Source organism: Salvelinus sp. IW2-2015, unplaced genomic scaffold, assembly GCF_002910315.2.
Source record: "Salvelinus sp. IW2-2015 unplaced genomic scaffold, ASM291031v2 Un_scaffold16609, whole genome shotgun sequence".
Taxonomy (NCBI): domain Eukaryota; kingdom Metazoa; phylum Chordata; class Actinopteri; order Salmoniformes; family Salmonidae; genus Salvelinus; species Salvelinus sp. IW2-2015.
In genome coordinates, this window is record NW_019957671.1 from 974 (window position 1) to 28,521 (window position 27,548).

General features: G+C 46.1%; 2 protein-coding genes across 9 annotated transcripts; both read left to right on the top strand.

Annotated features, from left to right (window-relative positions):
- The first annotated feature begins 234 nt into the window (after nt 1-234).
- On the top strand, nt 235-17,902 carry LOC112080951 (regulatory-associated protein of mTOR). Of its 6 annotated transcripts, none has more exons than XR_011479581.1 (11): nt 235-379; nt 896-1,020; nt 2,586-2,711; nt 5,409-5,459; nt 10,568-10,674; nt 12,027-12,154; nt 14,284-14,370; nt 14,595-14,711; nt 14,998-15,127; nt 15,392-15,542; nt 15,749-17,902. XR_011479581.1 is itself a non-coding variant. In XM_024146896.2 (10 exons), the coding sequence occupies exons 2-10, from the start codon at nt 972-974 to the stop codon at nt 15,458-15,460; spliced, it is 864 nt and encodes a 287-aa protein (XP_024002664.2). In that variant the 5' UTR covers nt 235-379; nt 896-971; the 3' UTR covers nt 15,461-17,902. The 6 variants fall into 6 exon arrangements, 4 of the variants coding, with proteins under 4 accessions (XP_024002664.2, XP_070298869.1, XP_070298870.1 ...); XR_011479582.1 differs by having other exon boundaries at nt 15,392-15,526; XM_024146896.2 differs by having other exon boundaries at nt 15,392-17,902.
- Nucleotides 17,903-19,783: 1,881 nt separating this feature from the next.
- Nucleotides 19,784-23,769, top strand: LOC112080952 (platelet endothelial cell adhesion molecule-like). Of its 3 annotated transcripts, none has more exons than XM_024146898.2 (7): nt 19,784-20,004; nt 20,129-20,152; nt 21,326-21,604; nt 21,734-21,874; nt 22,027-22,150; nt 22,422-22,685; nt 23,055-23,769. In XM_024146898.2, the coding sequence occupies exons 1-4, from the start codon at nt 19,929-19,931 to the stop codon at nt 21,865-21,867; spliced, it is 513 nt and encodes a 170-aa protein (XP_024002666.1). In that variant the 5' UTR covers nt 19,784-19,928; the 3' UTR covers nt 21,868-21,874; nt 22,027-22,150; nt 22,422-22,685; nt 23,055-23,769. The 3 variants fall into 3 exon arrangements, with proteins under 3 accessions (XP_024002666.1, XP_024002665.1, XP_024002667.1); XM_024146897.2 differs by having other exon boundaries at nt 19,785-20,004; nt 21,734-21,889; XM_024146899.2 differs by lacking the exon at nt 20,129-20,152 and having other exon boundaries at nt 19,788-20,004; nt 21,734-21,889; nt 23,055-23,767.
- Nucleotides 23,770-27,548: the final 3,779 nt, after the last annotated feature.

Consider the following 27,548-nt stretch of genomic DNA (forward strand, 5'->3'; position numbering starts at 1 on the left):
CATATCTTTACTATCGTGATACCACAGTCACACACCCATATAAATATAGACCTTTAGACTTATTTTCATAAATTGATGAAGCCAAATAATATATATGGATTGTGTTTTTTGGACTGGTGTCAGGTGACTGGTGTCAGGTGACTGGTGTCAGGTGACTGGTGACTGGTGTCAGGTGACTGGTGTCAGGTGACTGGTGTCAGGTGACTGGTGTCAGGTGACTGGTGTCAGGTGACTGATAGTGCTCGGTGTCTCCTCCCCCTCTAGGCGTGACACGTCTGGACGACCAGATCTTCATCAACCGTAACCCTGGCGTTCCCTCCGTGGTCAAGTTCCACCCCTTCAACCCCTGCATTGCCGTGGCAGACAAAGACAGCATCTGGTGAGAGACGTATGCGCAACGCCTCAGCTATATTTGTAGCACATTATTGACTGTCTCATATGATTCTGTCCCTGTACATAATGCTTTACTTTGGCCAGAGACAAACAGCGCCTTCAGAAACTATTCACACAAGGAGCACTGCAGTATATGAGAAATAGGAAGCCATTCGAGATGTGTCCATTGACTGTGTTTGTTTGCTGATCTGAGAGGACTGGATATGTGGGAACAAGCCATATGGTGTGGGTTATTTGTGTTCAGAACCAGGTCATTCAGACACATGCTGTAGTGGCAGCCCTGAGAAAAGTCTGTCCCCTATCAGGGCCATGACAGTCCAGTGACACACATAGAGACATAGCTGGCAGTGCTACAGACACTTGGTTTGATATATAGTGCCAGAAGTGGCTGAAGTGGCTGAAGTGCTGGAAGTGCTGGAAGTGCTGGAAGTGCCTGGAAGTGCCTGAAGTGCCTGGAAGTGACAAGTGCTGGAAGTGACTGAAGTGTATGTGTGTTCTGTAGTTTCTGGGACTGGGAGAAGGCGGAGAGGTTGGACTATTTCTACAACGGGAACCCTCGCTACACCCGCATCACAGCTATGGAGTACCTCAACGGACATGACTACTCCCTGCTGCTCACTGCTACAGGTCAGACACACACACACCTATACACTGTACACACAGGCAGGTAGCCTAGCGGTTAAAGAGTGTTGGGCCAGTAACCAAAAAGTTGCCGGTTTGAATCACCGAGCCGAAAATCTGCCGCCGTGCCCTTGAGCAAGGCACTTAACCCAAATTGCTCCTTTAAGTTGCTGTGGATAAAGTATAATATAAATACACACACATGCGATCATCTCAAAAATACGCACATACACCCAGACTCAATTATCTTGCACAAACATATGCAAGCACACACACGTAAAAAAAAAAAATTGAACAAACTCCCAAACAGTCAATCACTTCAGCATCACCCAATCGAATTAAATGCAGAAACTAAATAGACCCTAGTTGCCTCAATTCAAGGACACCATCATTTTGCAGTAAATAAATGTGCATGTTTTCTCTCTCCTGGACATTGAAGTCTTAATAAGCCAGCCTCAAACGCCTGACTCACATCCTCAGACAGGAACGCGCACGCACACATTGTTCCCTGGGTGAAAAATGCAGTCTTAAATAATTCTAAAAGGAATTAAGTCGGCAGCATTATGTTGAATTGCTGGAGAGCGCCATTCTGTTCACTTTATTTCTCTCGTGTGAAACCAATTATCGCAGGGCTGTGTTAAAATGCTTTGCGGCTCCAAAGTCATATACAGTCATGTGGTTTTGTCTGTCATTTTAAACATTGTCATTCATTCACCCTGGTTTGCAGCCCTGTCTGAATACTTTCAAAATACATCCGTATTTGAAGTTCTTCCCTACCGTGACGTGAAGGATCGAGCACGATCAGTCATTACTTCTAGGAAGAAAGGAGTGTACATAAGTGGTTCAATACTGAATGTTCTGGGATTCTTTGGCAGTCTGTTCAGGAGGACAAGAGAAACAAGACCCTGTTAACACGACCTTGAACTTAGTTTCAGTTTAGTTTGCGGTGCCTTTGTGCAATGAGTGGCAGGGAGCATGGTATTATATTTGTGTGTGTAGGCTTGAAAGCATTGGGAAGGTACCAGGCTTGTAGGAGAGGCACAAGCGCGTTGTATTGTACATATGAGTTTGTAAAGCTGGAGGCTGTAGAGACGAGGTCAAATTGCTTGAAAGTTGCTTTGTGTCGACCCGACGTAAGAACTTGTCCGTTATCTCTTTTGTTCAGAGATTTGTTCAGAGACGTATGTTATGGGATAGGATACCTCCCAAATAGCACCCTATTCCCTGTATAGTGCACCCATAGGGCTCTGGTCAAAAGTAGTGCACTATGTAGGGAATAGGGTGCCGTTTGGGATACTGCCATAGACTGTGCTCCTGTTGTGTTCTTTCAGCACTCTTAGGTCACGGACGCGCTCGAGGCCGTAGCGATTAATGTTAATCCATGTGCACACGCTTTGTCTCTCATGGGCACAGAGGGGGGGGACGTGTTTCTGCAAGTGTAAATGTGGAAGTTGTTTGTGACCTCTAACCTTGTATGATATCTGTTTTTTTCTCTTTACTTTTCCTTCCTTCTCTGTCACCCCCCTTCCTTTCTTTCTCCAACCATCCTCTCTCCCCCTCCCTCCCTCTAGATGACGGGGCGCTGCGTATCTGGAAGAACTTTGCGGACCAGCGGAACCCCGAGATGGTGACGGCGTGGCAGGGCCTGTCCGACATGCTCCCCACCACCCGAGGTCAGCCCTCCTCCAGCGCCCACAGTAAAGACCACGCTATTTACCCCCTCTAGACCCCCTCCGTTTATCAGCCTAGACCCTCAGTGTACCTCCCCGTCGGCTTCAGTTTTACCTCCCCCCGTCCCACCACCACCACACAATACAACTTTTACCCCATTCCCATCCACCCCTCTACCCCAAACCCTCAATCCACCTAGTTCTAGTGTCCACAATCATTCAAGTCCCCCCTCCTCCCCACCTGCTCAGAATTCAGACCACCATCTCCCCACGTCCCCTTTCCACCAACTCTCCAACCCCCGCATATTTCCCACTCTACATCTGCCAATTGCTTGTCTATGTTCCTCTCCTGTACTTCTCTGACGTGTGACCGTTCAGAGAACTATAGGCTATGCTTATGGATGGCAGGTGCAGGAAATTGGCTACTTCATACTGAATTCATTCATTCATTTGAGATTGTATCAAATCAACGCTTATTGGTCGCATACACAGTTTAGCAGATGTTATAGCGGGTGCCGTGAAATGCTTATGGTTACTAGCTCCTAACAATGCAGTAAAAGGTAAAGACAGAAAGAAATGAATACACGTCGGGATGAATCTAATTAACAACCCAAAAAGCGCTGTAACAGTAATCCAAATGCAATCTATACGTATGTACACCGGATGGATTTACACCAGATATACGAAGAATGCTATGTACAGCACTAGATATATTAAGAGTGAGTCAGGAATCCAGTATATAAATAAATATGCGGTGAGTATAAACAGTGTAACTAAAATGTACAGTAGAAGAAAAGTGTGTGAGTACATACAGGTCAAGGATGTGCTGTTGTATGACATTCAATACATAGCTGAATCACTTTCAATTACTATCTGTGCTGGGTGTGAAGGAGGACAGGCAAGGGAGCTAGCTAGCAGGATGTTAGCTCTGACAGCTCTGTGTAGAATCATGGAATGAGACACACTCATTCTATTCTAATGAGTGTATGTGTGCTCTGACTGACAGTACAGCGGACCACCAGCTGTGTGTGTCCCACCTTAACAAAGATGAGCAGCGTCCCTGCTCAGGGTGCCTGCTGAGAGGTGACACAGTTAACTAGCGTCACAGGGAGAGCTGTCATACACACACACATCCCTGAAGATTTCAGAGTAGGGCAGATGTCACAGTCAACAACAAGGTATTCAGCAATCAGGATTTACCAGGGTAACGAACCACCACTTCACCTTGGAGGTAGAGAGGGGGCTAGAGATGGTCTGCACAGCTCAAGCTTGCGTTGATACAGCTAGCGCACTTCAAATGAACAGATGCCATCGTGAGATCATTGTTGGCACCGATTGTAACTGCTTCAGAAGCACACACACACATTCCAAATCTCCCCTATCTCCATAACACGCGCTCTCCCCTCCATCCAGTAACGACTTGTTGGGTGCAATTCCTCCTCATTTTGTCTCATTTCATTGAGATCCTCCAACTCTGTCTTGCTACTTTGCTGCTACGTTGACTTTGGTTGGTTTTATGTTCATCTTCCTCTAGCAGAACAAGGCTGCCAGCTCCCCTACACTGTAATAGTTGGTGTTAATTGTATCACTATGCTATATGCAGTTATAAACTGTGTACAAAACATGCTCTTTCCACGACATAGACTGACCAGGTGAATCCAGATGAAAGCTATGATCCCTTATTGATGTCACTTTGTTAAATCCACTTCAATCAGTGTAGATGAAGGGGAGGAGTCAGGTTAAAGAAGGATTTTTAAACCTTGAGAGAATTGAGACATGGATTGTGTGTGTGTCATTCGGAGGGTGAATGGGCAAAACCAAATGATATAAGTGCCTTTGAACGGGGTATGGTTGTAGGTGCCAAGCGCACTGGTTTGAGTGTGTCAAGAACTGCAATGCTGCTGGGTTTTTCACACTCAACAGTTTCCTGTGTGTATCAAGAATGGTCCACCACCCAAAGGACATCCAGCCAACTTGACACAACTGTGGGAAGCATTAGAGTCAACATGGGCCAGCATCCATGTGGAACGCTTCCAACACCTTGTAGAGTCCATGCCCCGACGAATTTAGGCTGTTCTGAGGGTAAAAGGGACTGAAACGCAATATTTGGAAGGTGTTCCTAATGTTTTGTACACTTGGTATACATACATGCGTACGTACACACACACTCGTCTTCCCTGTGGTACAGGGGATTTAGACTCCTCTGCCCTCTAGGCTTTTAGATGAGATATGCATTGCCTCCCAAATGGAACCCTATTCCCTATATAGTGCACTACTTTTGGCCAAGGCCGTAGGGTGCATATATGATTTAAGATGGAGTGTAGCTATCTGGAGCCTGTTTTTAAATGCACAGCCAGTAGTTGAMTAGTGGAATATCTCTCTTAGTTTTTGATCGGGGCGTATCAGCGGTATTCATTTGGAAGATGTCATGCTGGGGAAACTGCAGCCTTGTTCTTCCGCTGCTCATTGTGTGTGTGGCTGTGTGCGCTTATGTGTCTATCTGTCTGTGTGTCTGTCTGTGTGGGAGTCAGACTCACACAAACAAATACACAGAGAGCGTGCGTGTGCGAGACTGCATGTATGCGTCAGAGAGTGAGTGAGTGAGTGTGTGTGACCATGCATGCGGGGGGTACTTGCTAACAGTGTGAGGTGCTGGGGCTGATGTGCTTCTGACTCTCCCTCCCCCATCTCCCTGCCTCCTCCTTTCTGCTCCTCCCCTCGCAGGTCTGGCCAGGCGGGTCTCCATCTGTCTTGACAGGAGTAAGGGACAGGGAGGTGAGTGCTGCCGTCGTCTTTTCCTCTCGTCTGACTCAGTGTGCTGCACAAACTCCAGCAGTCTGCCCCTGCGCTACTACTTCCTCCTGTAACCTGACCCGTCCATCCCTCCATTCGATGATGCTTCCTCACCCCCCCCCCCCGGCCTCCCTTTCGTCAGTAACCCTCTCTCCACGGGACAAAGCTGGTACCGTGTCTTCCTACCAGTGGTCATGTACAAAATAGACATGGAGGGGGACAAACTCTGCCCAGACAACTCTCTAGTTTTAACTGTAAGCTTTCACAAATATATTAATATATATATTATTATATTAAAAACTCAGATTTGTCATTTTAGTTTATATGAATTGGTTACTTGTTTTACCCTGATGAATAAATGARAATAAAAACAGTTTGTGTCGACGTAGTTAGAGCAATGCTTCAACTCRGATGTGAACGTGTCGTTTCTGGGTCTATCGGCTCAGTATCGTTGCAGGGTTGGAATTACAGGAGTTCCAGTGGGAGTACTGCACTAATCAGGGAACCCCCATTAGTCTTACAACTGTCAACACGGCACCCGCTATATTATTTTTCACGGCATCCTCAATCATCTACAGTGTATAATTAGAGGCCTGCTGGTAATGTGGGATGTTGATAGTAGAAATAATGGACCTCCTTCCTCTAGCCCTGAGGCCCTTACTCCAGACTCTACAGTACCAATGATTAGTTCCCTCCACAGCCAAGCAAGGGGCCTTAAAACTGTCTTCATCCAGACTTGGGTTTTTCCTCTGCAGCTGAATTAGCATGTAATGTGTGTCAGAGAGAAGACTAGAGATTGGGAAGGAGGGTATAGAGAGAGATGGAAGGGATAGGGAGAGAAAGAGAGGCGAGAGAAAGAGGAGAGAAAGTGATGGATTGACCGAGAGAGATGAGAGAGGGGGGAGAGGGGGGGAGAGAGAGCCTGCCTGCCTGTTTGGGTGCTGTTTATTTTCTATCTGTTGTGGAGCAGCGCCGTCTCCCTCTCAGCCCTCATTACACCCTATGGAGTTATCATTAGTGTTTGTTTAGCATTCCGGAGAGGGAGACCCACATCGACTGCCCGTCCACACAGACAGAGCGCAGACCTAATTAAGTTTTCATGCAAATGTCGTTTATAACATCTTGCGCTCCCCCCCCCTCTCTTTCTCTCTCTCATTCTCTCTCGTCTATCGCTCCCCTCAACTCTCACTCTCATTCTCCTGCAGCAGCTTGAGGAAGTTTTCTTTTTCTCTGACTAGACTGGGGAAGTTTGAGTGAAAGTAGGGCAGTCCTGGGGCTGTCCTACTCCACATACGCTGGATGGCTGGAGGCTTGTTAAAAAGGCCTCTGGGAGCTAGTGGCTGGGAGATGTAGGACTAAAAGAGGATACGTACACAGAGAGAGAGGAACAGAGGGGGGCGGACAGCTAGACAGAGAGAGAGACTAGGAGAGGAACATACAGAGGGGGACAAACTAAAACAGAGACTGAATATGAGAGAAGGCTCAGATGTCTCAGCGACTCAGGACCCAACCAAAATAACTGTGCCAAAGTTTTTAGTCATCACTGCTCTAATACTCAGACTCCCTTAGCCTGTAATACAGGTTAAATACAGGCTCCACTCTAGAGTTTTATATCTCTCGTCAGCTCACAGGTCAAGTAGCCTAGCGCCAGAAGCCTCATAAACTACCGGTGTCCGTGTCCATCAAATCAACCCCATCCATGGTGACGCCCTCATCGTTAACTACAGGCTTGTGCAGCGTAGTCCTAGTTAATTCCATCACCGTGGTCCTGGAGGACACTTTCAAAGCAAACACGATTTAAGGGAATCAAAGAGAGAGAGGAGGGAAGTTGAAGTCGGGGCGCAGTCTTTAATAAACTGCGGCGTGTGTGAGAGCCAGTCCATCAACAGGTGATAATGGTGTGGAATGAGAATGCAGAGGCAGTGCTGGTCTCCTAGAGAGAAATAATGAGTGATGGGAATATAAAGTGAGACTGAGGGATATGTAGGGAGAGCTATAGAGAGAAGGGTATTAGGGAAGAGAGCCAGGGGCAAAATGAATAGTGGAATGGGGCTATCGTAGCCACTGGAGACCGCTAACGCTAGTTTATGCGAACGCTAGCTATAGGGATAACCTAATTGCGCTAGCAGCTAGCACCTATACGCAACACCCACGCACAGGCAGCCCCGAATATCCATTCCATTATGCAGTATGCTAATGCTAACTAAATCATTAGCCGCCTTTGTAGTCGTTATTAAGGAGAACAATGGGCCTCCAGCACTACCTCACATCCACTCCCTCAGTCAGGCATCTCCATCTATAATGTCGCTATTGTTTTATGTGTGGACTTGTAAGATCCCTGGTTATGCTGCTGATTCTCTCATTTTAGGGAAGTTGACTAGTAACATTTTGAGTCTGTGTAAGAACTCAATGCATTGACCCTGATGTGACCTAAAGCAAAGGAAATCTTTAAACTTCTGAGAAATGTTTTTGATTGGAGTTGGTTCGGGATGAACTGTATGGAGTGGGAGAAGAAAAAAGATGGGATGGGAAGAATGAGAGATGGGGTGGACCATTTTGTTCTCTTATTGTCCTGAGCAACAAAAAAATGGTGCTTCTGTTCAGAACGAAACGATTGGAAATTTTTGGGATTTCCAACCCTTGCTTGTGAGCATTGACTTTAGTACTATCTGCCTGGAATAGTTAAAGTTCTAATAAACAAGATTAGGGTTTCTCTGCTGCACTCTCTTCCTCTCCCTCTCTCCTCATCAACAAGAGATGGGAATTTCTCACTAACACAGAGCTCCATACTTCAAAGGAATGCCTCATCTCCCTCAGTCTCTGAATGGGGCCAGTCGTTCTGTTTGTGTCCACGCGTGTGTTTGAATGTTGTTTCTGTGTGTGTGTAACGGGGGAATCACAGATGTTCGTGTGTGTGTGTGAGGGTCCCAGCTCTGTGCGTAGCTGAGTACACTCTGAAGTGTTCCCCCACGCGTCTGCATGTGAGCCAGAGCTAGCTAACAGCCCGCGTAGCTGTGACGCCAGAGCTAGCTAACAGCCCGCGTAGCTGTGACGCCAAAGCTAGCTAACAGCCCGCGTAGCTGTGACGCCAGAGCTAGCTAACAGCACGCGTAGCTGTGACGCCAGAGCTAGCTAACGCCCGCATAGCTGTGACTCCGGAGCTAGCCACGCTGGGGCTTAGCCTCAAGGTTAGGCTACGCCCCCGGCCCTCTGCCAGGTGTCACAGAGCGATTTATCAAGTACGGTTGAGACGCGACCACAGTTTAGCTCTGTGACTCCCACTCTCAGTAGCAGCATATGGAGTTGCCGAGGGCTTCTCGCGCTTTCTCTAATCTCTCGCTCTCTCTATCTTTCTCTCTCGCTCTCTCTAATCTTTCTCGAATCTGTTTTTCTATCTCTCATCTCTCTCTCTTTCTCTCTACTCTCTCTTTTGCTCTCTTTCGCTAGATTCTCTCTAATCTGTCTTTCTCTTTCTAATCTCGCTCTCTGTCTTATTCTCTCTCTCTCGCTGTTTCTCTCTCTAAATTCTCTCTCTCGCTGTTTTTCTCTCTCTAAATTCTCTCTCTCATCTCTCTAACCTCTCGCTGTCTTTATCTCTCTTTATAATCTCTCTGTTTTATTCTCTCTCATCTCTCGCCGTCTTTCTCTCTCTCTAATCTCTCTCGCTCTCTCATCTCTCTAATCTGTTTTTCTCTCTAATCTCTCGCTGTCTTTCTCTCTCATCTCTCTCTCTCGCTGTCTTTCTCTCCAATTTCTCTCTCGCCAATCTCTGTCTTTCTCTCTCATCTCTCTCTCTCGCTGTCTTTCTCTCTCTCTGTCTTTCTCTCTCTCTCATCTCTCTCTCGCTGTCTTTCTCTCTAATCTCTCGCCAATCTTTCTCTCTCTCTAATCTCTCTCGCTCTCTCATCTCTCTAATCTGTTTTTCTCTCTCTAATCTCTCGCTGTCTTTCTCTCCAATTTCTCTCTCGCCAATCTCTGTCTTTCTCTCTCATCTCTCTCTCTCGCTGTCTCTCTCATCTCTCTCTCGCTGTCTTTCTCTCTAATCTTTCTCGCCAATCTGTCTTTCTCTCTCATCTCTCTCTCTCTCGCTGTCTTTCTCTCTCTCTCGCTGTCTTTCTCTTTCTCTCTCTAATCTCTTTCTCTCTCTCTCTCTGTCTTTCTTTCAATTTAATTCGATTTGCTTAATTGGCATGCTGTAACTAAAGCTTACTTTGGATATTTACAATATGAAAATAATAAGAACCAAATTGTCAACGGGACATCTTTCTCTCTAATCTCTCTCTGTCTTTCTCTGTCTTTCTCTCTCTAATCTCTCTGTCTCTCTCTCTCTCTGGGTGTGACACCCTGTCACTGCAGCCTGCCAGTAGTAACATCTGGTAGAGGAGTTGGTATTTTTGTTTGTTTGTTTTTTGACCCCCATTTTTCCCCTCCCAATTTTGATCTTGTCTCATCGCTGAAACTCCCCAACGGGCTCGGGAGGCGAAGGTCGAGTCATGCGTCCACCGAAACCTGACCCACCAAACCGCGCTCCTTAACACCCGCCTGCTAAACCTGAAAGCCAGCCGCACCAATGTGTCGGAGGAAACACCGTTCACCTGACGACCAAGGTCAGCCCGCAGGCGCCCGGCCTGCCACAAGGAGACGATAGCGTGCAATGAGCCCCCCCCCACACCGCCGAACTCTTCCCTAACCTGGACGACGCTGGGCCAATCGTGCGCCGCCCTAGAGGAGTGGGTCTTTTAACCTCAGCCTGTTGCGAGTCACAGGGTTGGCAACCGTTTCAAAGGCTTTTGTCCACTTCCAAATCGACCCCTAGCACCCTAGGGTATTAGTGATATCCTGACGGCTGATGACAGTGACCCTTCATTAGACCCACAATTGACTCAGATGGTGTGTTTCCTGTTTACATCCGCCAGTCTGAGTGTGTCAGAACTTTTGGCAGATGCTACCAGAACCCATGCTCAGCTGGTAGATCATGCCCCCGAGTCCCAGGCATTGACAGCTGGGTCTTTGTCAATGATGTTTCCGCCTGTGTGTGTTCCCTTGTATCTTTCTGTCTGTGTGTGTTACTAACCAGCGTCCTCTCTTAGGTGCAGGCATGGTGGTGGACTGGGAGCAGGAGACGGGGCTACTGATGACATCTGGAGACGTGAGGGTCATCAGGATCTGGGACACGGAGAGGGAGATGAAGGTCCAGGTGAAGAGAAACACACTGAACATAACTAACCTGTTTATCAATGACGTTGTTTTGAAATGTCACAGGTGCCTCTGCACATCCATGATTTCTCAGGTGACAATTCTCAAATCCTTTCTACAAGTTTTGACCAATAGGTCCATTGGGAGCATTATGACAATCTATGGAACTGTGGGTACTTTCCCCTTCTTTCTTGCATGTCGGTTTACATACTTCAGAAAGTATTCACACCCCTTGACTTTTTCAAAAAAAAAATGGTGACGTCCTGAATTTAAAATGCATTTAAATTGAGATTTTGTGTCACTAGCCAATGTCAAAGTGGATGTTTTTTTTTGAATTTTTTACAAATTTGTCTTGAGTCTAATTATTCAACTTATTTAGGCTTGCCCTTTGTTGTGGCAAGCCTAAATAAGTTCAGGAGTACAATGTGCTGAAGTCAAATAATAAGTTGCATCGACTCTGTGCAATAATAGTGTTTTACATGATTTTTGAATGACTGCGTTATCTCTGTACCCCACACGTACAATTATCAGTCGAGCAGTGAATTTCAAACACATATTCAACCACAAAGACCAGGGAAGTCTTCCAATGCCTCGCGAAGAAGGGCACCTATTGGTAGGTGGGTAAAAAAACAAAAGCAGACCTATCCCTTTGATTATGGTGAAATTATTAATTACACTTTGGATGGTGTACCAATAAACCCAGTCACTACAAAGATACAGGCTAACTTCCTAACTCAGTTGCCGGAGAGGAAGGAAACCGCACAGGGATTTCACCGTGAGTCCAATAGTGACTTTAAAACAGTTAGTTGAATAGTTGTAATAGGAGAAAACTGAGAATGGATCAACAACATTGTAGTTACTCCACAATACTAACCTAAATGAAAGTGAAAAGGAAGCCTGTACAGAGTAATGGGTGAGAAAAAAAAATATTTAATTTAATTTAATATTTAATTTGAATTCAGGCTGTAACATAACAAAATGCGAAATATGGCCAGGGGTATGAATACTTTCTGAAGGCACCGTATGCATCCTGGTATTCAACACCTGGCTCAACATTATCGGTTGTATTTCCATTCAACCTGTTAACCCTTTATTTGAGAGACAGTAGTATGGGAAGTATGCGAGCCCTGCCCTGTCTCTGGCTGTATTGACGGCAGAGCCCAGACGGCATTCTCCATCAGTCAGCTGTAGACGTGATTGATCGAGTTGTTAGCCAGTTACTCAATGTTTAATGAGCGCCGTGACAACCACAACGTTCGTTATGTCACGGCAACGACTATGTAATTACGTTTTTTTCCCTCCACATTGCTTGAACTAATTGTGTGTGTGTGTGTGTGTGTGTGTGTCTACCAGGACATCCCAACGGGGGCAGACAGCTGTGTGACTTGCCTATCATGTGACTCACAGCGGTCCCTCATCGCAGCGGGGCTGGGCGACGGCTCGGTCCGCCTCTATGACAGGAGAATGGGCGCCAACGAGTGGTGAGTTGTCTCACGCGCACACACGCAAACGCACACACGCTCGTGTGCTCACCCAAATGCAGACACACACTTTTAATGCTGCCTCCACACCTTGACTTTCATAAAGGCTTCAACAATGAGTCATCCCTGCACGCACACGTACCTCGTCACATTATTCTGTCTAAAATGTGACTTGAGGTTAACGTGAATGGGCTTCTAATCTTCCTAATTCATTACTAATCATATGGTTTCTTATTCCCAGTAGCACAAAGAGAAGCTGTGTGTCTTAATGTTTTATGAAACTCTCATTAGCATCAGATATGTTTTATCCCCTTAATTATCATCAGACACAATGTAAAATCGTATGTGCAAAGCAAAATAGGTAAAGCTATTAATATTTTTTTTTCTTACGTCATCTCATATACACTTACCGGACAGTTTATTAGGTACACCAATCTAGTACTGGGTTGGACTCTACTTTGCCTCCAAAACAACCTAAATTCTTCGGGGCATTCTCCAAGATGTCGGAAAACGCTCCACACGCAGATTGGACATCGGTACGTTCTGATGCTGTATTGGGTTGAGGTCTGGGAACTACGCAGGCCACTCAAGTAAACTGAACTTGCTGTCATGCTCCAGGCAATGTTTTTCCACTCCTCGATTGTCCAGTGTTGGTGATCACGTTCCCACTGGAGCCACTTCTTCTTGTTTTTAGCTGATAGGAGTGGAACCCGGTGTTGTCGTCTGCTGCAATAGCCCATCCGTGACAAGGATTGACGAGTTGTGTGTTCTGAGATGCTGTTTGGCACACCGCTGCTGTACTGCGCCTGTTAGCTTGCACGATTCTTGCCATTCTCATTCGAACTCTCTCATCAACAAGCTGTTTTCGCCAACAGGACTGCCATAGAATGGATGTTTTTTGTTTGACGCACCATTCTCAGTAAACCCTAGACACTGTTGTGTGTGAAAAGCCCAGGAAGGCGGCCGTTTCTGAGATACAGGAGCGTCTGGCACCGACGATCATAACATGCTTAAAGTCGCTTAGGTCACTCGTTTTCCCCCATTCTGATGTTCAACCAAACTGTAACTGAATGCCTTGATGCCTGTCTGCCTGCTTTATATAGCGAGTCACAGCCACGTTGACTGACTGTCTGTAGGAGCGATCTAGTTTCATGAACGGCGTGGTGTACCTAATAAACTGGCTGTTTATTTGAAGACTCATATCAGTGATTTCTGCTGTATTCTCACCTGGGAGCTCCCAGCTCTCCTGCCACATCCTGTGTCTACACGGTCGTGCGCATCTTCAAATGCCCCCCCCCAGCCAAACATTATTTTAGTTCACCCCAAAGAGAAAACAGGGCAATTAAGCCGTAGTGTCCCATAAATCTTTAACTAATGTTCATTTAAGAGCTTTCCCTCAGGCACTGAGACTGTAGAACCCTTTCCCTTTGTGCTCTCCTTTAAAACCAGTAGGGGGCTAAGCAAACACACGCATCGCATACACACTCAGGCGAACACACAATCATGCACACTCTTACAGAGTTTGTAACTATTTTCGCCAAGGGAACAGGGATAGGTTTTGGTCCTCACTTTGGCTTTCTGATTGCTTCTTACTGCTGGCCCAGAGTCAGGTTTGTTTTCTGCGTCTTAAAGCTAGGATTTGAGGTTAGGTCATCTAGAGCCTAGATCTGTGCTTAGGGGTCAACTTCCTCCTCAATCTTCAATCACAGTGTCTTGTCACTCAAGGATGCTGTTACCATGGAGACGGGCTGTCCAATAGTGCTTATACCCATGTACTTATGGTGACACCCAGTGGCCATATACACACAATACAGCCTTGCTTACTGTTTGGGGTTTTAGGCTGGGTTTCAGTATAGTACTTTGTGACATCTGCTGATGTAAAAAGGGCTTTATAAATACATTTGATTGATTGATAACTTAGACTCTGTTCAACACAACGGCACTGCTTTAAATTCTCATACACCGGTCACTTTTACACTGTGTGGCGTCTTGCATGTTGATGAACTGCGTTGGAGTCCATCCACTCACGCCGCTTACTTTTCACATCTGCCTCTGTCTCTCCTGTGAACAACAACATGGTTGTGGGTGGACTGAAGTTGATGATGCTTTTCCTCTGTGTCTCCCCACAGTCGTGTGATGACGTACCGGGAACACTCGTCCTGGGTGGTCAAGGCCCACCTGCAGAAGCAGACGGACGGCAAAATCATTAGTGTCAGGTAGTGCTCGTTGATGACTGATTGAATGGTTGGTTGATGGATGGATTATTTCTGTGACGGTCGGGTGTCCAGATTTGGTCAATCTACTATTCTTGACTCTCACACGCTCTAGTTCCCTCGCTGTCTGTGGCTCGGTCCAAGACCAGCGGCCCTACTTCCTGTAGATCTAAATGGATGTGATGACATGTCATGTACTGTTTGGACTCCTTCATCCTCCTCCCCAGTGTCGATGGAGACGTGCGGTTCTTCGAGCTGCGGTCGCCGGACTCTGTGAACGTGCTGCAGACGGTGAAGGGGTTAACGGCGCTGGACATCCATCCGCAGGCCAACCTGTTTGCCTGGTGAGTTCACAGGTTTACGGCACGTGGCAGAAAGGGCCTTCATAATTGGTCTAAACCATAGAGTTCGATAGAGGACTCCAGATGGATATAACCCATTTTTTTAACCCTCTATCAAACTCTATGGTCTAAACTCACTTTGAGGAATTAAATGTGGTCAATACTATATCAACGGATAAAGGTGGGGGACGGTCTGACGATTTCAACGTTTGCTACATTTGGTATAGCAGCTATGAAACTAATTTCTCACTCTTTCCTTCATTCTCTCGTTCTCTCCATCCTCTCCCAGTGGATCGATGAACCAGTTCATAGCCGTGTACAACTCCAACGGTGACGTGATCAGCAACATCAAGTATTATGACGGTTTCATGGGCCAAAGGATCGGGGCTATCAGCTGTTTGGCCTTCCATCCCTACTGGGTACTATGCCATTCTTACTCTCTTCATAGTAGTCTGAATCTCAACTGGATAACGTAACATGGGAACTACGATTTGGGTGAATAATGCATTAAAGTGAATAAGTTGCGTGGGTACAAGGAGTTATCCCTATGTCTCTTAAACTATACTCTGCAAAACCTGTCTTTTCATCACACCTAATTACACTAAATGGTTTGGGAAATGAATGTTTTTACACCTGTCTTTAGGAGTCCATTATATTCTTTCTCTCTCCCTGTGTCCCAACAGCCCCACCTGGCGGTGGGCAGTAACGACTACTACATGTCCATCTACTCAGCGGAGAAGAGGCTCAGATAACCCCTCAGCGTTAACCCCCCCGAACTTTACCTTTGACCCCTGACCTCTCACCCTCGGAGCCAGGATGTAAATTACTTCTAATGTACATATGCAATTGTTACTACCCCTGAATGTTCTATAGTGATGGCTGCTGAAACACTCGTGTTATGATGTTGACTTATCTGATTATTCTTGATCGTTTTATTCATATTCTTATTATGAAGCTATTGATTGTAGACTTGGCAGTGCTGAGGAGCGTGTATATTTAATTGCGTGTATACAGAGATGAATAATAGGTCTATTTTAAAGGTTCCAGCCTTGGCTGGGGGAGACAGGCGGTGTCGCTACCTGAATGAACTCGGAATGACCTCTACATTACCTTTCTATGACCTCTATGCATCGGGGTCAAGAGGCTATCGAGAGATGGACAATTCCCTCTCTCACACACGACTCTGGACATGAAAGGCGTGGCTCACGGACGCCCGCACGACCCTTATTAAAAGCCCCCCCCCCGCTGTAGCTAATAGACTTTCTCTCACTGTTCGCGTACAAGATGGTGGACTACAGGCGCTTCCTCTGAAACGGCCAGGCACTTTGACAGACGGGGCACGTCTGGTGTGAGAGAAAGTGAAATGTAGAACAGAGCACAGATGAGCCCAAAGTGGGCCCACAGCCTTGGACACAAACCGATGCCCATACAGATGTCCACTACCATGCTATACTGTAGGACTAACCAGACCTTGCATCCATGCACCCTCACCCAATTGTGCTAAACTCACCAACCTCACCAACCAAGCCATTCATCTCCATTGTCCTATGCCCAAAGGCTGACCCCATGTCCATAGCGCAATGGGTGACTACTGCTCAGCTCTAATCCCAAGACTGATGCTACTTGTCTGCCCTACCTGCAAAGCAATAATGAATTAGCTAGGAGCTCTACAGCCTCCAAGCTTCTGCTGCTCCAGCTCCAGACCCCCCCCCACTCATCAGCTGAGCCATACCCGCCTGTGGAGCCTGAAGTATCAGTTCCAGAGCTCTGGCTGAGGCCCGCTTGACCCATGCCCATCCCCAGCCAGAAGCACCCCGAGGCTGGACGAGAAGAAACACAGCGCCCACTGCATCCCCTCGTCCCCATTGACACCAATGGGGAAGAGGGAATGGGGTTCTGCTGCTACTTTGCTGCATCCTCGCACACAGGCTTATGAGGACTTTATAAACTGTGTATGGACTGTCCCCAGAATCACACACACCAGCCCTAGGCAGCCCTTTCCCCTGTGTGCCAACTACCAACCTCCACCCTGCTATCCGTTACCCTTTTTGGAGAAAAGTCTGCGGCAATTTTCTTCTATTTTTGTTTTATTTCTTTTAACCTTGGTTTTATTTGCCAGTCGTGTTTGGTTTCTTTAGCAGAAAGGGAGTTTCAAGAAGATTGGGATAGAGAAGTTGGGTCAAAAAACAGGAGTGACTTCAGACCTCACTTTGTGTAATACAGTGCACTGGTAAATACACAGTAACGCTCCATAGCACTTCTTCAGTTCAGTGTCCTTGTTGTCAAAAGCCACAGCTCTCCTGTCAACCTCCAACACTAGCTCAGGTACCTCATGAGCCACGATATACCACATAATACCGCGGCGTCTCTGCATGGTAGACTCACAGAGGTCTGACGTTACTCTTGATATGACGAACTAAGATGGTCAAAATACGTTCTGTGAGTCCTGAGGTGCCTTTTTTTTTAAACAAGGGTTACCCCTCTGGTCAACACTCGCTACAAGTGCGGTATCGCCATTAATGTGCCTCTATTAGGGGTCGCRTTTTTGGTTTGCTCTGCATTACCTTCCTGTTTTTCTTTGAAACTTTTTTTTTGCTCAGTTTTTTGTAATTAATTTTTTTAATTTGCTGGTGTTTGTTTGCCTTGGACCTCAGTGGGATGGAGAGATGGGAGAGGACTGTTTCTCCCCCTTTCACAGACGCTCTCACCCACACGGTGTCTCTCCTCATACAGTACTCCCCCCTACCCTCACCTTTTTGCCTCTAAAGTCCTCAGCTTGGCTATCACCCTAGAAAGGAATGGACAATAATGCTTTGCCTGTGGACTGAACCGGGCAGGGTAACCGGTAACACATGCCATGCATTCTGTAGAAGCGGCTGCACTCGCGGTCATAACCAAGCCCCACTACGCTCAGTAGCTCACCCTCTAGGGTACGGAGGAGGTACTGCAGCCTCCACTGCTTTCACTGACACCTACAGCAAAACCCCACAACGCTGTCTGTCAGCCATGCTCAGAATCACATCTCTAGATATCCTGCTTTGAGTTTTAACATTTTAGATATGGAAACAAAAATAAACTTTGAATACTTAGGAGAAATGAAAGCAATCGGGTGTTTCTCTGTGACGGAAGACTGCTTTGCTGACTAGTTTATAGGACAGGAGATGAAGTCAGTAAAATAAACCAAATACACAACAGCGCTGGTTTTCCTGGTGTTTTTTTGTTTTTGGTGTGTGTTTTCATGTTTGTGTTAATGTTCATGCTCTCATTATGAAGTTCTACATGTATTGTGTAAGACAAATGTATCTGCTATTGCGTCACAATATTCATGTCATCATTACCATATCGATTCATCTGGAATTAAWWWTTTTTTTWWAAAGTACACTTTTTTCATCAGGCATATTATCCTTCTCACCAGACCGCTTCAAAAAGAATCCCCTGAGGAGTGAGTGTCTGTGATGTGAAAATCAGTCCTGGTATGAATTTCATAGCAAGGAGATGATTCAAATATTTTTCATGGACTTAATTAAGCCTGATATTCGAGGTGCTGCTTGCTACATTTTGTTTTAGTTTTTCATCCGGAATCCTTGTATTTATTCTTTGTTTGGTATTTTGTGAATGTTCTGAATAAAAGCAGATTTAGGGCTCTATCCAATCCGTATCGTGGAAGTTACAGAGCGATTGATATTATATGGCAATTTTTCTACTTTAGCGGACACTGCGTTCACCATAAATGCTGCATATCTCGGCTCAATAGGAAATGACCTTCACATGTCTATCGTACAATCTGTAACACTTCAGCGAGACGCATTGAATAGAAGGCCTTTGTTAACTGTTTCTCTGTTTGCCGTGACATTGGTTTGTCTATGGTTAAATGTCAACAAAGCCTCAGTATAAAGAGAGACAGTTTAATTGATAACAACCAATGACACTTGCCAACTAGCAGTCCCCTATCTGAGTTTAGACATGGAATAGAATCCTACTGGTCTGGAAGTACAGATAAGTTTACCTTAACTGGAGCCAGGGCAGGAGCTAAGATAAGTCCAGTCTCACACTGTCTTGTCCAGTTGGATATCAGGCAAAAATTGTAAAGTAATCTGATTATAATAATTTTGCTGGTAGTGTAAAATATTAGTTTGTTTTGTAATCAAATTACATGTAATCAGTTAGTCCCCAACCCTGCTTAAGGGGGTATAAAGAGTTTGCTGGTTCTTAAGTGAAAAAATACAAGGACACCTTTCTGTTTTCTCAATGACATTCAAGTCAGCATTGAAAAAAATGCAAGTTTATTCAACCTGAGCGAGTCAGAGACCACTATGATGACATACCAAATGCGTTTGATGTATCCTTTTTGTCTTCGAATGCCTCTTAAAGGGAAAGTAATCCGAAAGTAAGTAATACGATTACGTTAGTTATGGTAATCCAAAAATGTAGTTACTTTTTACAATTTTGGACAGGTAACTAGTAACCATAATGGATTACATTTTGAAAGTAACTTACCCTGCCCTTAAGAAATGTACATTTACATTTTTGTCATTTAGCAGATGCTCTTAACCAGAGCCGATTTACAGTAGTGAGTGCATACATTCTAATATTATTTTTTATTTCATATTGGTACAAAGGTAAGAGTGGTATATCATAGTCAAACTGTTTATTTTGCTCTAATAAGTTCATCCAATAAGGTATAATATGTCTGGCGGTAGGTAGCTCAGTAGAAGTTAAAACAAACAAAATCGTAACTAGGAGCTTAAGCTAACAGTAGTTTGACAGCTTTGAAGGGCATGCTGGGATTTACGACGGTGTAAACTGTAACGAACGAGCACAATGTGATATCCTATCCTCAGGAAACAGGTTCTCCTGAGCACAAAAGCAAGGGTGCCCCACTCCATGTTACCCCATAGTACCTGTAGAGGCCCAGACACTTGGGGGGGCAAAGGTTGGCTCCTTCCTACTGCACCCTAAGCATGCTGAGCAGTGTCTATGACTACACACACAGCCCAGAAAGAGAACGTTCCAAAACAGCAAAGCGCCAGCAGCTCACACATCCTGAGGAAACAACAGTCTCTAACTGGAAAATAAAGCCAAGTCGAGGGCTCTGCTCGCTGTGATAACCAGCGGCCCACTCTGTGGCTGAGGTAGAGCACCTCCCCTGTCCTCTCCCCCCCCAAGTCAGTCTTCAGCCTCCTAACCTCCAGTCGCATCAGCCCAGGACAGCCACCACCGATGTGGGAGCTCCAGCAGCCCTCAGTCAGGATGGTCACCCAACTACTACTGCTAACCTCTGTACTCCTCTCCACCTGTAAGGAAGTTTGATGATAATCTACCTCTGGGAGGGTTTTGGGTTGGGTGGGGAAATAAGGAAGTATGGATTTTCTTTTCGTTGATGTAGTGTGATTTTTTTTTTCCCCTCCTGTTCCATCCAGGCCAAGTGGCGGAATCGCAGGCGCGTATGTATTAAAGTGTTTTTGAAGAGATTCTTAAAATAGGATAGTCAAGAGTGCAGTGAATGCAGTTTGCAAAACCGGGGAACTCGGTGTATTTCAGGTTTTTCTTTTGGAGTGGTATGTATTATACTGAGAGGTGACTGATTTACCCTAATTGTAGTATTAACACAGCTAAAACTGTATTGACACACAGGAAATCCTATGAGAATGGTTCCTGGATCTTGTTGTCTTATCAGTGTTTTCACACTTTTGGAGTCCGAGACACTGGAAAAGTTGTGGAAGGCTTTGGGAACTCATGTGTTAGCAGTGTCACACGCCGCCGCCTCCTGTTAGGATAGGGGAGTAAAAACCTGGCACTGGGCAGAGGAATGAGTCCAGCTAGCCAGTGGTTGATGAGTGCCTTATCCTGACCATACCGAGATTAGCAATTCTGTGCTTGGAATAGCAGAATACCACTATTCTAAGCAGGAAAGTTGACTCATTGGCTTTGCCAAGACTGGTCAGGGTTCACACACCCTTTCTATGGGGGTCCGCTATGGCTCCATACCGTCTGCCCCCCCGTCAGTGGTTTTCCCCTTGATGGCGCTGGGCCCTGCTGTGTGACATTGGGTGGGGACGGCAGTGTCTAAAATAGCGATGGGTCCCCTGGGAGGGCATCTGTTTGCCTGTTTAACAAAATGTCTTTCCTTCCTCTGGTTGGCGGGGGCCTGTTTACTGGGACGTTCCCCTTGGGACGGGAGCCCCCCGGACTGGGGGTCTCAACCTGACAGAACTGTCCGCTCCGCACTAGACCCCACTGGGAGGCCCCTTTATCTAAAGAAGCACTCTGTGGAGGACAAACGTGGGGAAACAGTTCGCGATCAGCATGCACTGAATCAAAATACCTCTTGTGTTGTTTTTGTTGAGGGTCTGTGTTTCTGTCCAATTCATTGGTGTGAGTGATTTCATCTCCTGTGTATCTTGGAGCTGGAAGATGACTAGCTATATAGCACTGTGATTTACTGCACTGTTCTCTTACTATGGGGATGGCCTCGGTGAAAAGATTAATGCCACTACCAAGTGTGAATTCACAAAATAATGTGCTTTGGTACAAGTTCACAAAGGCTGGTTTTCTAGAACTTTTGTTATACAGAGCGTTTGATCAGTCGGAGCATTGACGTTGAGTTCTTTCTCCAGTGTTCACAATCCGAAGTGTCGAGCCCAGCAACGCCGTCTCCCAAGGTACCAACGTGACGGTACGCTGCCAGGCCTTAGTCAGCAGCTCTGGGTTCCTGAACCGTGAATACACCATCTACAAGGACAACACCGTGGTGTACACGAAGAGTACCACCACCACAGAGGACCTCCTCTACTCTCTGCGTATGGCCAGAGTGGCCAACACTGGGAAGTACGAATGCAAGGTGAACATACAGGGCAAGGAGCCAAGCACCAACTCTGAAAAACTGACTGTGACAGGTTAGTACTCTGTCAACTCTTCTCTATTGTGGACTGAAAAGCTTGCAAGTTAAGCATAACTCTGTGTCTATGGCATGTGATTTTTATCTGTGTGACCGCGTGCTTTCACTCGTACTCGTGTCCYTCCAGGCCTGCAGACGCCAGTCCTCAGCGTCGACAAGCGTGTGTTCAGCGAGGGAGAGGAGGTGACCGTTTGGTGTAAGGCCCCCGAGGAGTCCGGCGCTATCGTCTTCTACTTCTACAAGGACTCCAAGGACCTTTGAGGAGAAGGTCAAAGTCAACCATGTGTGTTAACCTTAGCAAGAACACCCAATATTTTTTTACCCCCACTACAACTTATTTCACAAACATCAATACTTCAAGTAGCAAGCGCACACGTTTACTTTTCTAGTTAACATTGTTGTATTATTATGACCAACCAGGTGGAGACTAGGCTGTGATTCAAAAACGCTTGCGTCCAAAAGCTACACTGTGACTAGAGGGTCATACTGCTGCCAGGCTCGGTCCCGTCCCCTGCCAGCAACAATGTGGTGGTCACTGTAAAAGGTGAGTGGAGCCCAAAAACAGAACATGGTGGTGAACATCTAGGGCAGGTTTCCAAGACACAGGTTAAACCTAGTCTTGGACTGAAACACACATTCAGTGGAGATTCTCAGTTGAAATACCTTTTTAGTCCAGGACCCTACTGTTGTTCTCAATCTCAATTCATCTCTAATCATTTTAACCATGTCCGAAACTTAATAGAATGTGTCTGGGGGAAAGTCTCTTGATTTCAACCTTCAGCTTCCAGACCAATTTTCCTCGTTTTGTCCTCCAGAGCTGCATCACACCTGTAATCTCTGTCCAACCACACGGATCAATGATCATCGAAGGGGAAAATCTGGACATCTGCAGTGTCATTGGTAACAGCTCCGGGCTCAAAGTCTACCTGAGCAAGGAAGGGACTGATTCTGCTGAGTACTGGTCAAAGTAAAGCCAACCACAGCATGAGAGCCCTGGCCGAGCACTCTGGGGAGTTTGAGTCCAGTTTGGAGATGGGAAATGTTGTCAAGCAAGCAATGGAAAACGTGAACGATTACAGGTGAGTGAATGGATTTTCAAGGAATCTGAAATGTACGGTAGAATGTGGTGTTGAAAAAAGCTTATCAAAAAAGCTATTATCTGTTCTATCAGTGTATAACCAAGTCCAGGCTAGGGTTAAATTCTGGTGAACTTTCCGTTAAATTCCTAGGTTTTCCAGAAATCCTGGTTGGAAGTTTCCTGGAATCAGGAGCGAATAAACAGGAAATCCAGAATCCTCCAACCAGGATTTCTGAAAAACCTGGGCAAGCCTATTCACATCTATTACCTTATCAATGTTCATCACAACATTCCTCGTGAATGTTCTTACATGTACTCAGCCTCCAAGAGTGTTGAGTAATCAATGTTGGTTTTTTTATCCACCAAACAGAACTGTTTTCCCAGCCAGTTCTGACCATGTATCCGACAGAGGTGTTGTAAAGCAGACGCCAGGATGATCTCCAAGTACAGTGCAACGCTACCTGTCCAAGCAAAAGGTACTACTACAGCCCATAAGGCTTTTATGTGTGACCCAAAGTAAGTCAATCTCGCTTGTCTTTGAATAAATTCATTTAGTTAATCACCAGCAGCATAACACTCCACATCCCACTGCTGGTTTGCCTCTAAAGCTAAGCAGGGTTGGTCCTGATCGGTCCCTGGAATATGAGACCAGATGCTGCTGGAAGTGGTGTTTGAGGGACAGTAGGAGGCACTCTTTCCTTTGGTCTAAAGAAAAATATCCCAATGCCCCAGGGCAGTTATTGGGGACATTGCCCTGTGTAGGGTGCCGTCTTTCAGATGGGACGTTAAACGGGTGTCCTGACTCTCTGTGGTCATTAAAGATCCCATGGCACTTATCATAAGAGTAGGGGTGTTAACCGCGGTGTTCTGGCTAAATTACCAATCTGACCCTCATACCATCATGGCCATCTAATCATCCCCAGCTTCCAATTGTTTCATTAATCTCCTCTCCTATGAACTATTCCCCAGGTTGTTGCTGTAAATGAGAATGTGTTCTCAGTCAARTTACCTGGTAAAATAAGGATATTCATAAGGATATGCTGAGAACATGTATGGATGCAGTATCTGTCACAACAATATGATATTAAAGGGGAACTCCAATCAAAAATGTTAATGTGGGAAATTGTTCTTTTAGGTGAAGAACACCTGTTTTAAATGGCATTCTTGACTCAGATACAACCTTTGAGTCGAAGTGTAGTCATACTTGTAGCTGTTAAGTGTGGTCATACGGGTAGCTGCTAAGTGTAGCTGCTAAATGTAGTCATACGTGTAGCTGCTAAGTGTAGTCATACGTGTAGCTACCGCTAAGCTGTAGTACTACGCGATTAGCCTGATCAAGTCACATGCTAAGCTGCTAAAAATAGATCTTATCGTCGTCGCGCTGCTAAGTGTAGTCATACATGTAGCTGCTTAGTGTAGCTTGGTGGCTAGCTTGCTAAGTGGTTGTAGTCATACGGTAGCTGCTAAGTGTACTGCTAAAGAATAGTAACCGTGTAGCTGCTAAGTGTAGTCATACGTGGTAAGCTGCTAAGTGTAGTCATTACGTGTAGCTGCTAAGTGTAGTCATACGGGTAGCTGCTAAGTGTAGTCTGCTAAGTGTAGTCATACGTAGTAGCCTGCTACAGTGTAGTCATACGTGTAGCTGCTAGTGTATCTATACGTGTAGCTGCTAAGTGTAGTCATAGGGGGGTAGCTGCTAAGTGTAGCTGCTAAAATAGTCATACGTGTAGCTGCTAAGTGTAGTCATACCTGTAGCTGCTAAGTGTAGTCATATGTGTAGCTGCTAAGTGTGTCATACGGGTAGCTGCTAAGTGTAGCTGCTAAAAATAGTCATACGTTGTAGCTGCTAAGTGTAGTCATACATGTAGCTGCTAAGTGTAGTCATACGTGTAGCTGCTAAGTGTAGTCATACGGGTAGCTGCTAAGTGTAGCTGCTAAAGTGTAGTCATACGTGTAGCTGCTAAGGTGTAGTCATACGTGTAGCTGCTAAGTGTAGTCATACGTGTAGCTGCTAAGTGTAGTCATACGTGTAGCTGCTAGTGTAGTCTACGGGTAGTGCTAAGTGTAGCTGCTAAGTGTAGTCATACGTGGTTAGCTGCTAAGTGTAGTGCTAAGTGTAGTCATTAGTGTAGCTGCTAAGTGTAGTCATAAGTGTAGCTGCTAAGTGTAGTCATACGTGTAGCTGCTAAGTGTAGTCATACGTGTAGCTGCTACGTGTAGTCATACGGGTAGCTGCTAAGTGTAGCTGCTAAAAATAGTCATACGTGTAGCTGCTAAGTGTAGTCATACGTGTAGCTGCAAGTGTAGTCATACATGTAGCTGCTAAGTGTAGTCATACGTGTAGCTGCTAAGTGTAGTCATCGGTTAGCTGCTAAGTGTAGCTGCTAAAAATAGTCATACGTGTAGCTGCTAAGTGTAGTCATACGTGTAGCTGCTAAGTGTAGTCATACGTGTAGCTGCTAAGTGTAGTCATACGTGTAGCTGCAAGTGTAGCCTAAGTGTGTCATGCTGTAGCCGCTAAGTGTAGTCATACGTGTAGCCGCTAAGTTGAGTCATACGTGTAGCTGCTAAGTGTAGTCATACGTGTAGCTGCTAAGTGTAGTCATACGTGTAGCTGCTAAGTGTAGTCATACGTGTAGCTGCGCTAAGTGTAGTCATACGTGTAGCTGCTAAGTGTAGTCATACGTGTAGTGCTTAAGTGTAGTCATACGTGTCTATCTAGTTGTAGCGTTCTAAGTGTAGGCTTCATGCTGTGTAGCTGCTAAAGATATGAGTTTGTTGATGTGATGATAGGTACCTGTCTTCGACTATTACAGTCCATTGAATTGTAATTTCACGTCTCACTTTGCTCCATTGTATCTATTACATTTAATCGTCTCGGTTTTCATTTGATTCAGTAAACCTGGATGTAACGGCCATTGGGCAGCAGAAATGGTTGTGGGAAAAGCCCTTCCAGGTACGCTGATCACTCAGACCGAGGCAGCCTACCCATCGACGTACACCTATGTGGAAGAACGTATTCTGAGGTTAACTCGACCACCGTGCAGCAGCGCACCATCAGGCCCATTTCCCTATCACCGTCCAGCACTACAGCGACACACAGGACTATAACATACGAGGCAGAACAACCCAAAGTCGATGCGTTGGTCAGCCAACAAACACTGCAGTCATAGCTGCGCTGTTCAAAAGTGATGGAATGGTATACAACTTAAGCACATTCATGGCATGATTGTAGGCATTATGTGCACACTTAATTTAATCATCAGAACTACCCCTCTCCCAGTGCCTCTGTCCAATCCAGGACTCCATCACCCCACCAGACCTCGGGGGTCGCAGGAGAAGGAGATGAGATGTACCTGATCTGTGGAGGTGGAAGGTTCCCGCCCGATCACCAATTTAAAGTCGGATACCGAAAGTGGTAACCGTCCGCCGCTGTTCACCACCTCAACCCAATGCCAGCGCGTCACACACCGATCACAGGGAGGGGGAATGACGCCACAGTGGCACCAAAATACTACTGGCAAGGCCTTCAACAACTAGCCATGGATCCAGAGTCAGCACCATGTCACGTAGATGGGGAGAGTTACACACACACACACACACACACACACACACACACACACACACACACACACACACACTCTGAGAAGATCGAGCAAGGCCCTGCTGTACTTATCACAATAGGTTGAGAGACAAACAGGCAAACAGCACACACAGCGGGAGTCCACACACTCCACCATAGACACACATTTGTTTACTGCTCTTACTGGATGCACCAGTCTAGTTTAGTTTGTGTTCTCAGTACCACTTGTGTAGAAACGAAAGACCCTCCTCTTTGGACCAGCAGCGACAGTTTTGCTCTTCTCACAACAACTGCTTCAGTGACATCTGACAAGTTTACTTCCATCTGATCTGATCCCTCCTCCCCAGTGCCTGCCAGCAAGGTTATCTGACCCCACTATTAACGAACCCCAATGAGCTCCTCTGCTGTGGCGTTGATTAGCATGAGCCACGCTAAATTCCCCGCCGCTAAGCTAACCTTTGCCCGTAGCCACTGCCCTCTATGTCCTGTGGTGTGGTTAGTGCCGACGGCTAACGCGAGAGCACAGTCAATCCGGATGCTAGTGGCAACGCAATAACCTCCCATGGGTTGTGACTCCTCAGCACGACGTGGCTAGCACTCATCAGCCAGAGCAATTAGACCCAGCCTGCTTCCCCCCCATATTGGCACTACGGCAGCTACAGTGGCAAGGCAGAAGATAGGGGGATGAGGAGGAGAGGGGGAATGAAGGGGACACTTAAGTTCAGACCCCAAGAGGAGGAAGCAGATGGACATTTGACTCTGAACTTTAAGATTGACTTTCTCTCTCTCTTTCAACCATCCTTCTCTGTCCCCTCTCTCCGCTCTGTCCTCATCTCCACCCACCCTAACTGTCTTTCAACCTTTACCATTTTCCTCTCACAAACACCCTGCCTACCTCTCCTCTCTCCCTACCTCTCCCACTCTTCCTCCCTTCCTCTATCTCTCTACAGTGAAGATGGCAATGTGGAAGAAATGTTTGATCGTGGCCTGCTGTCTGCTAGTGGTGGCTGTCCTGGTCCTCGCCTGTGTGCTGCGCTACAATTCCAAGAGAGGTAGAGAGACCTACAGTCCCCCAGTAACACAGGCCTTTGCTGGTGTCTGACTATGAATGAACAACATCTTCTCTCTCTCATCCCCTTCTTCTTATTGTATAGGTAAAAGAGAGAACGCAACTGAACTGTCAGTGTGAGTTGGCTTGCCTATTCCCTAAGTAGTTTTCTGTGATAGTGGCTATCTAGGATGAGTGGTCTATTGACGAGATTCAACCATGTCCCATGGTAT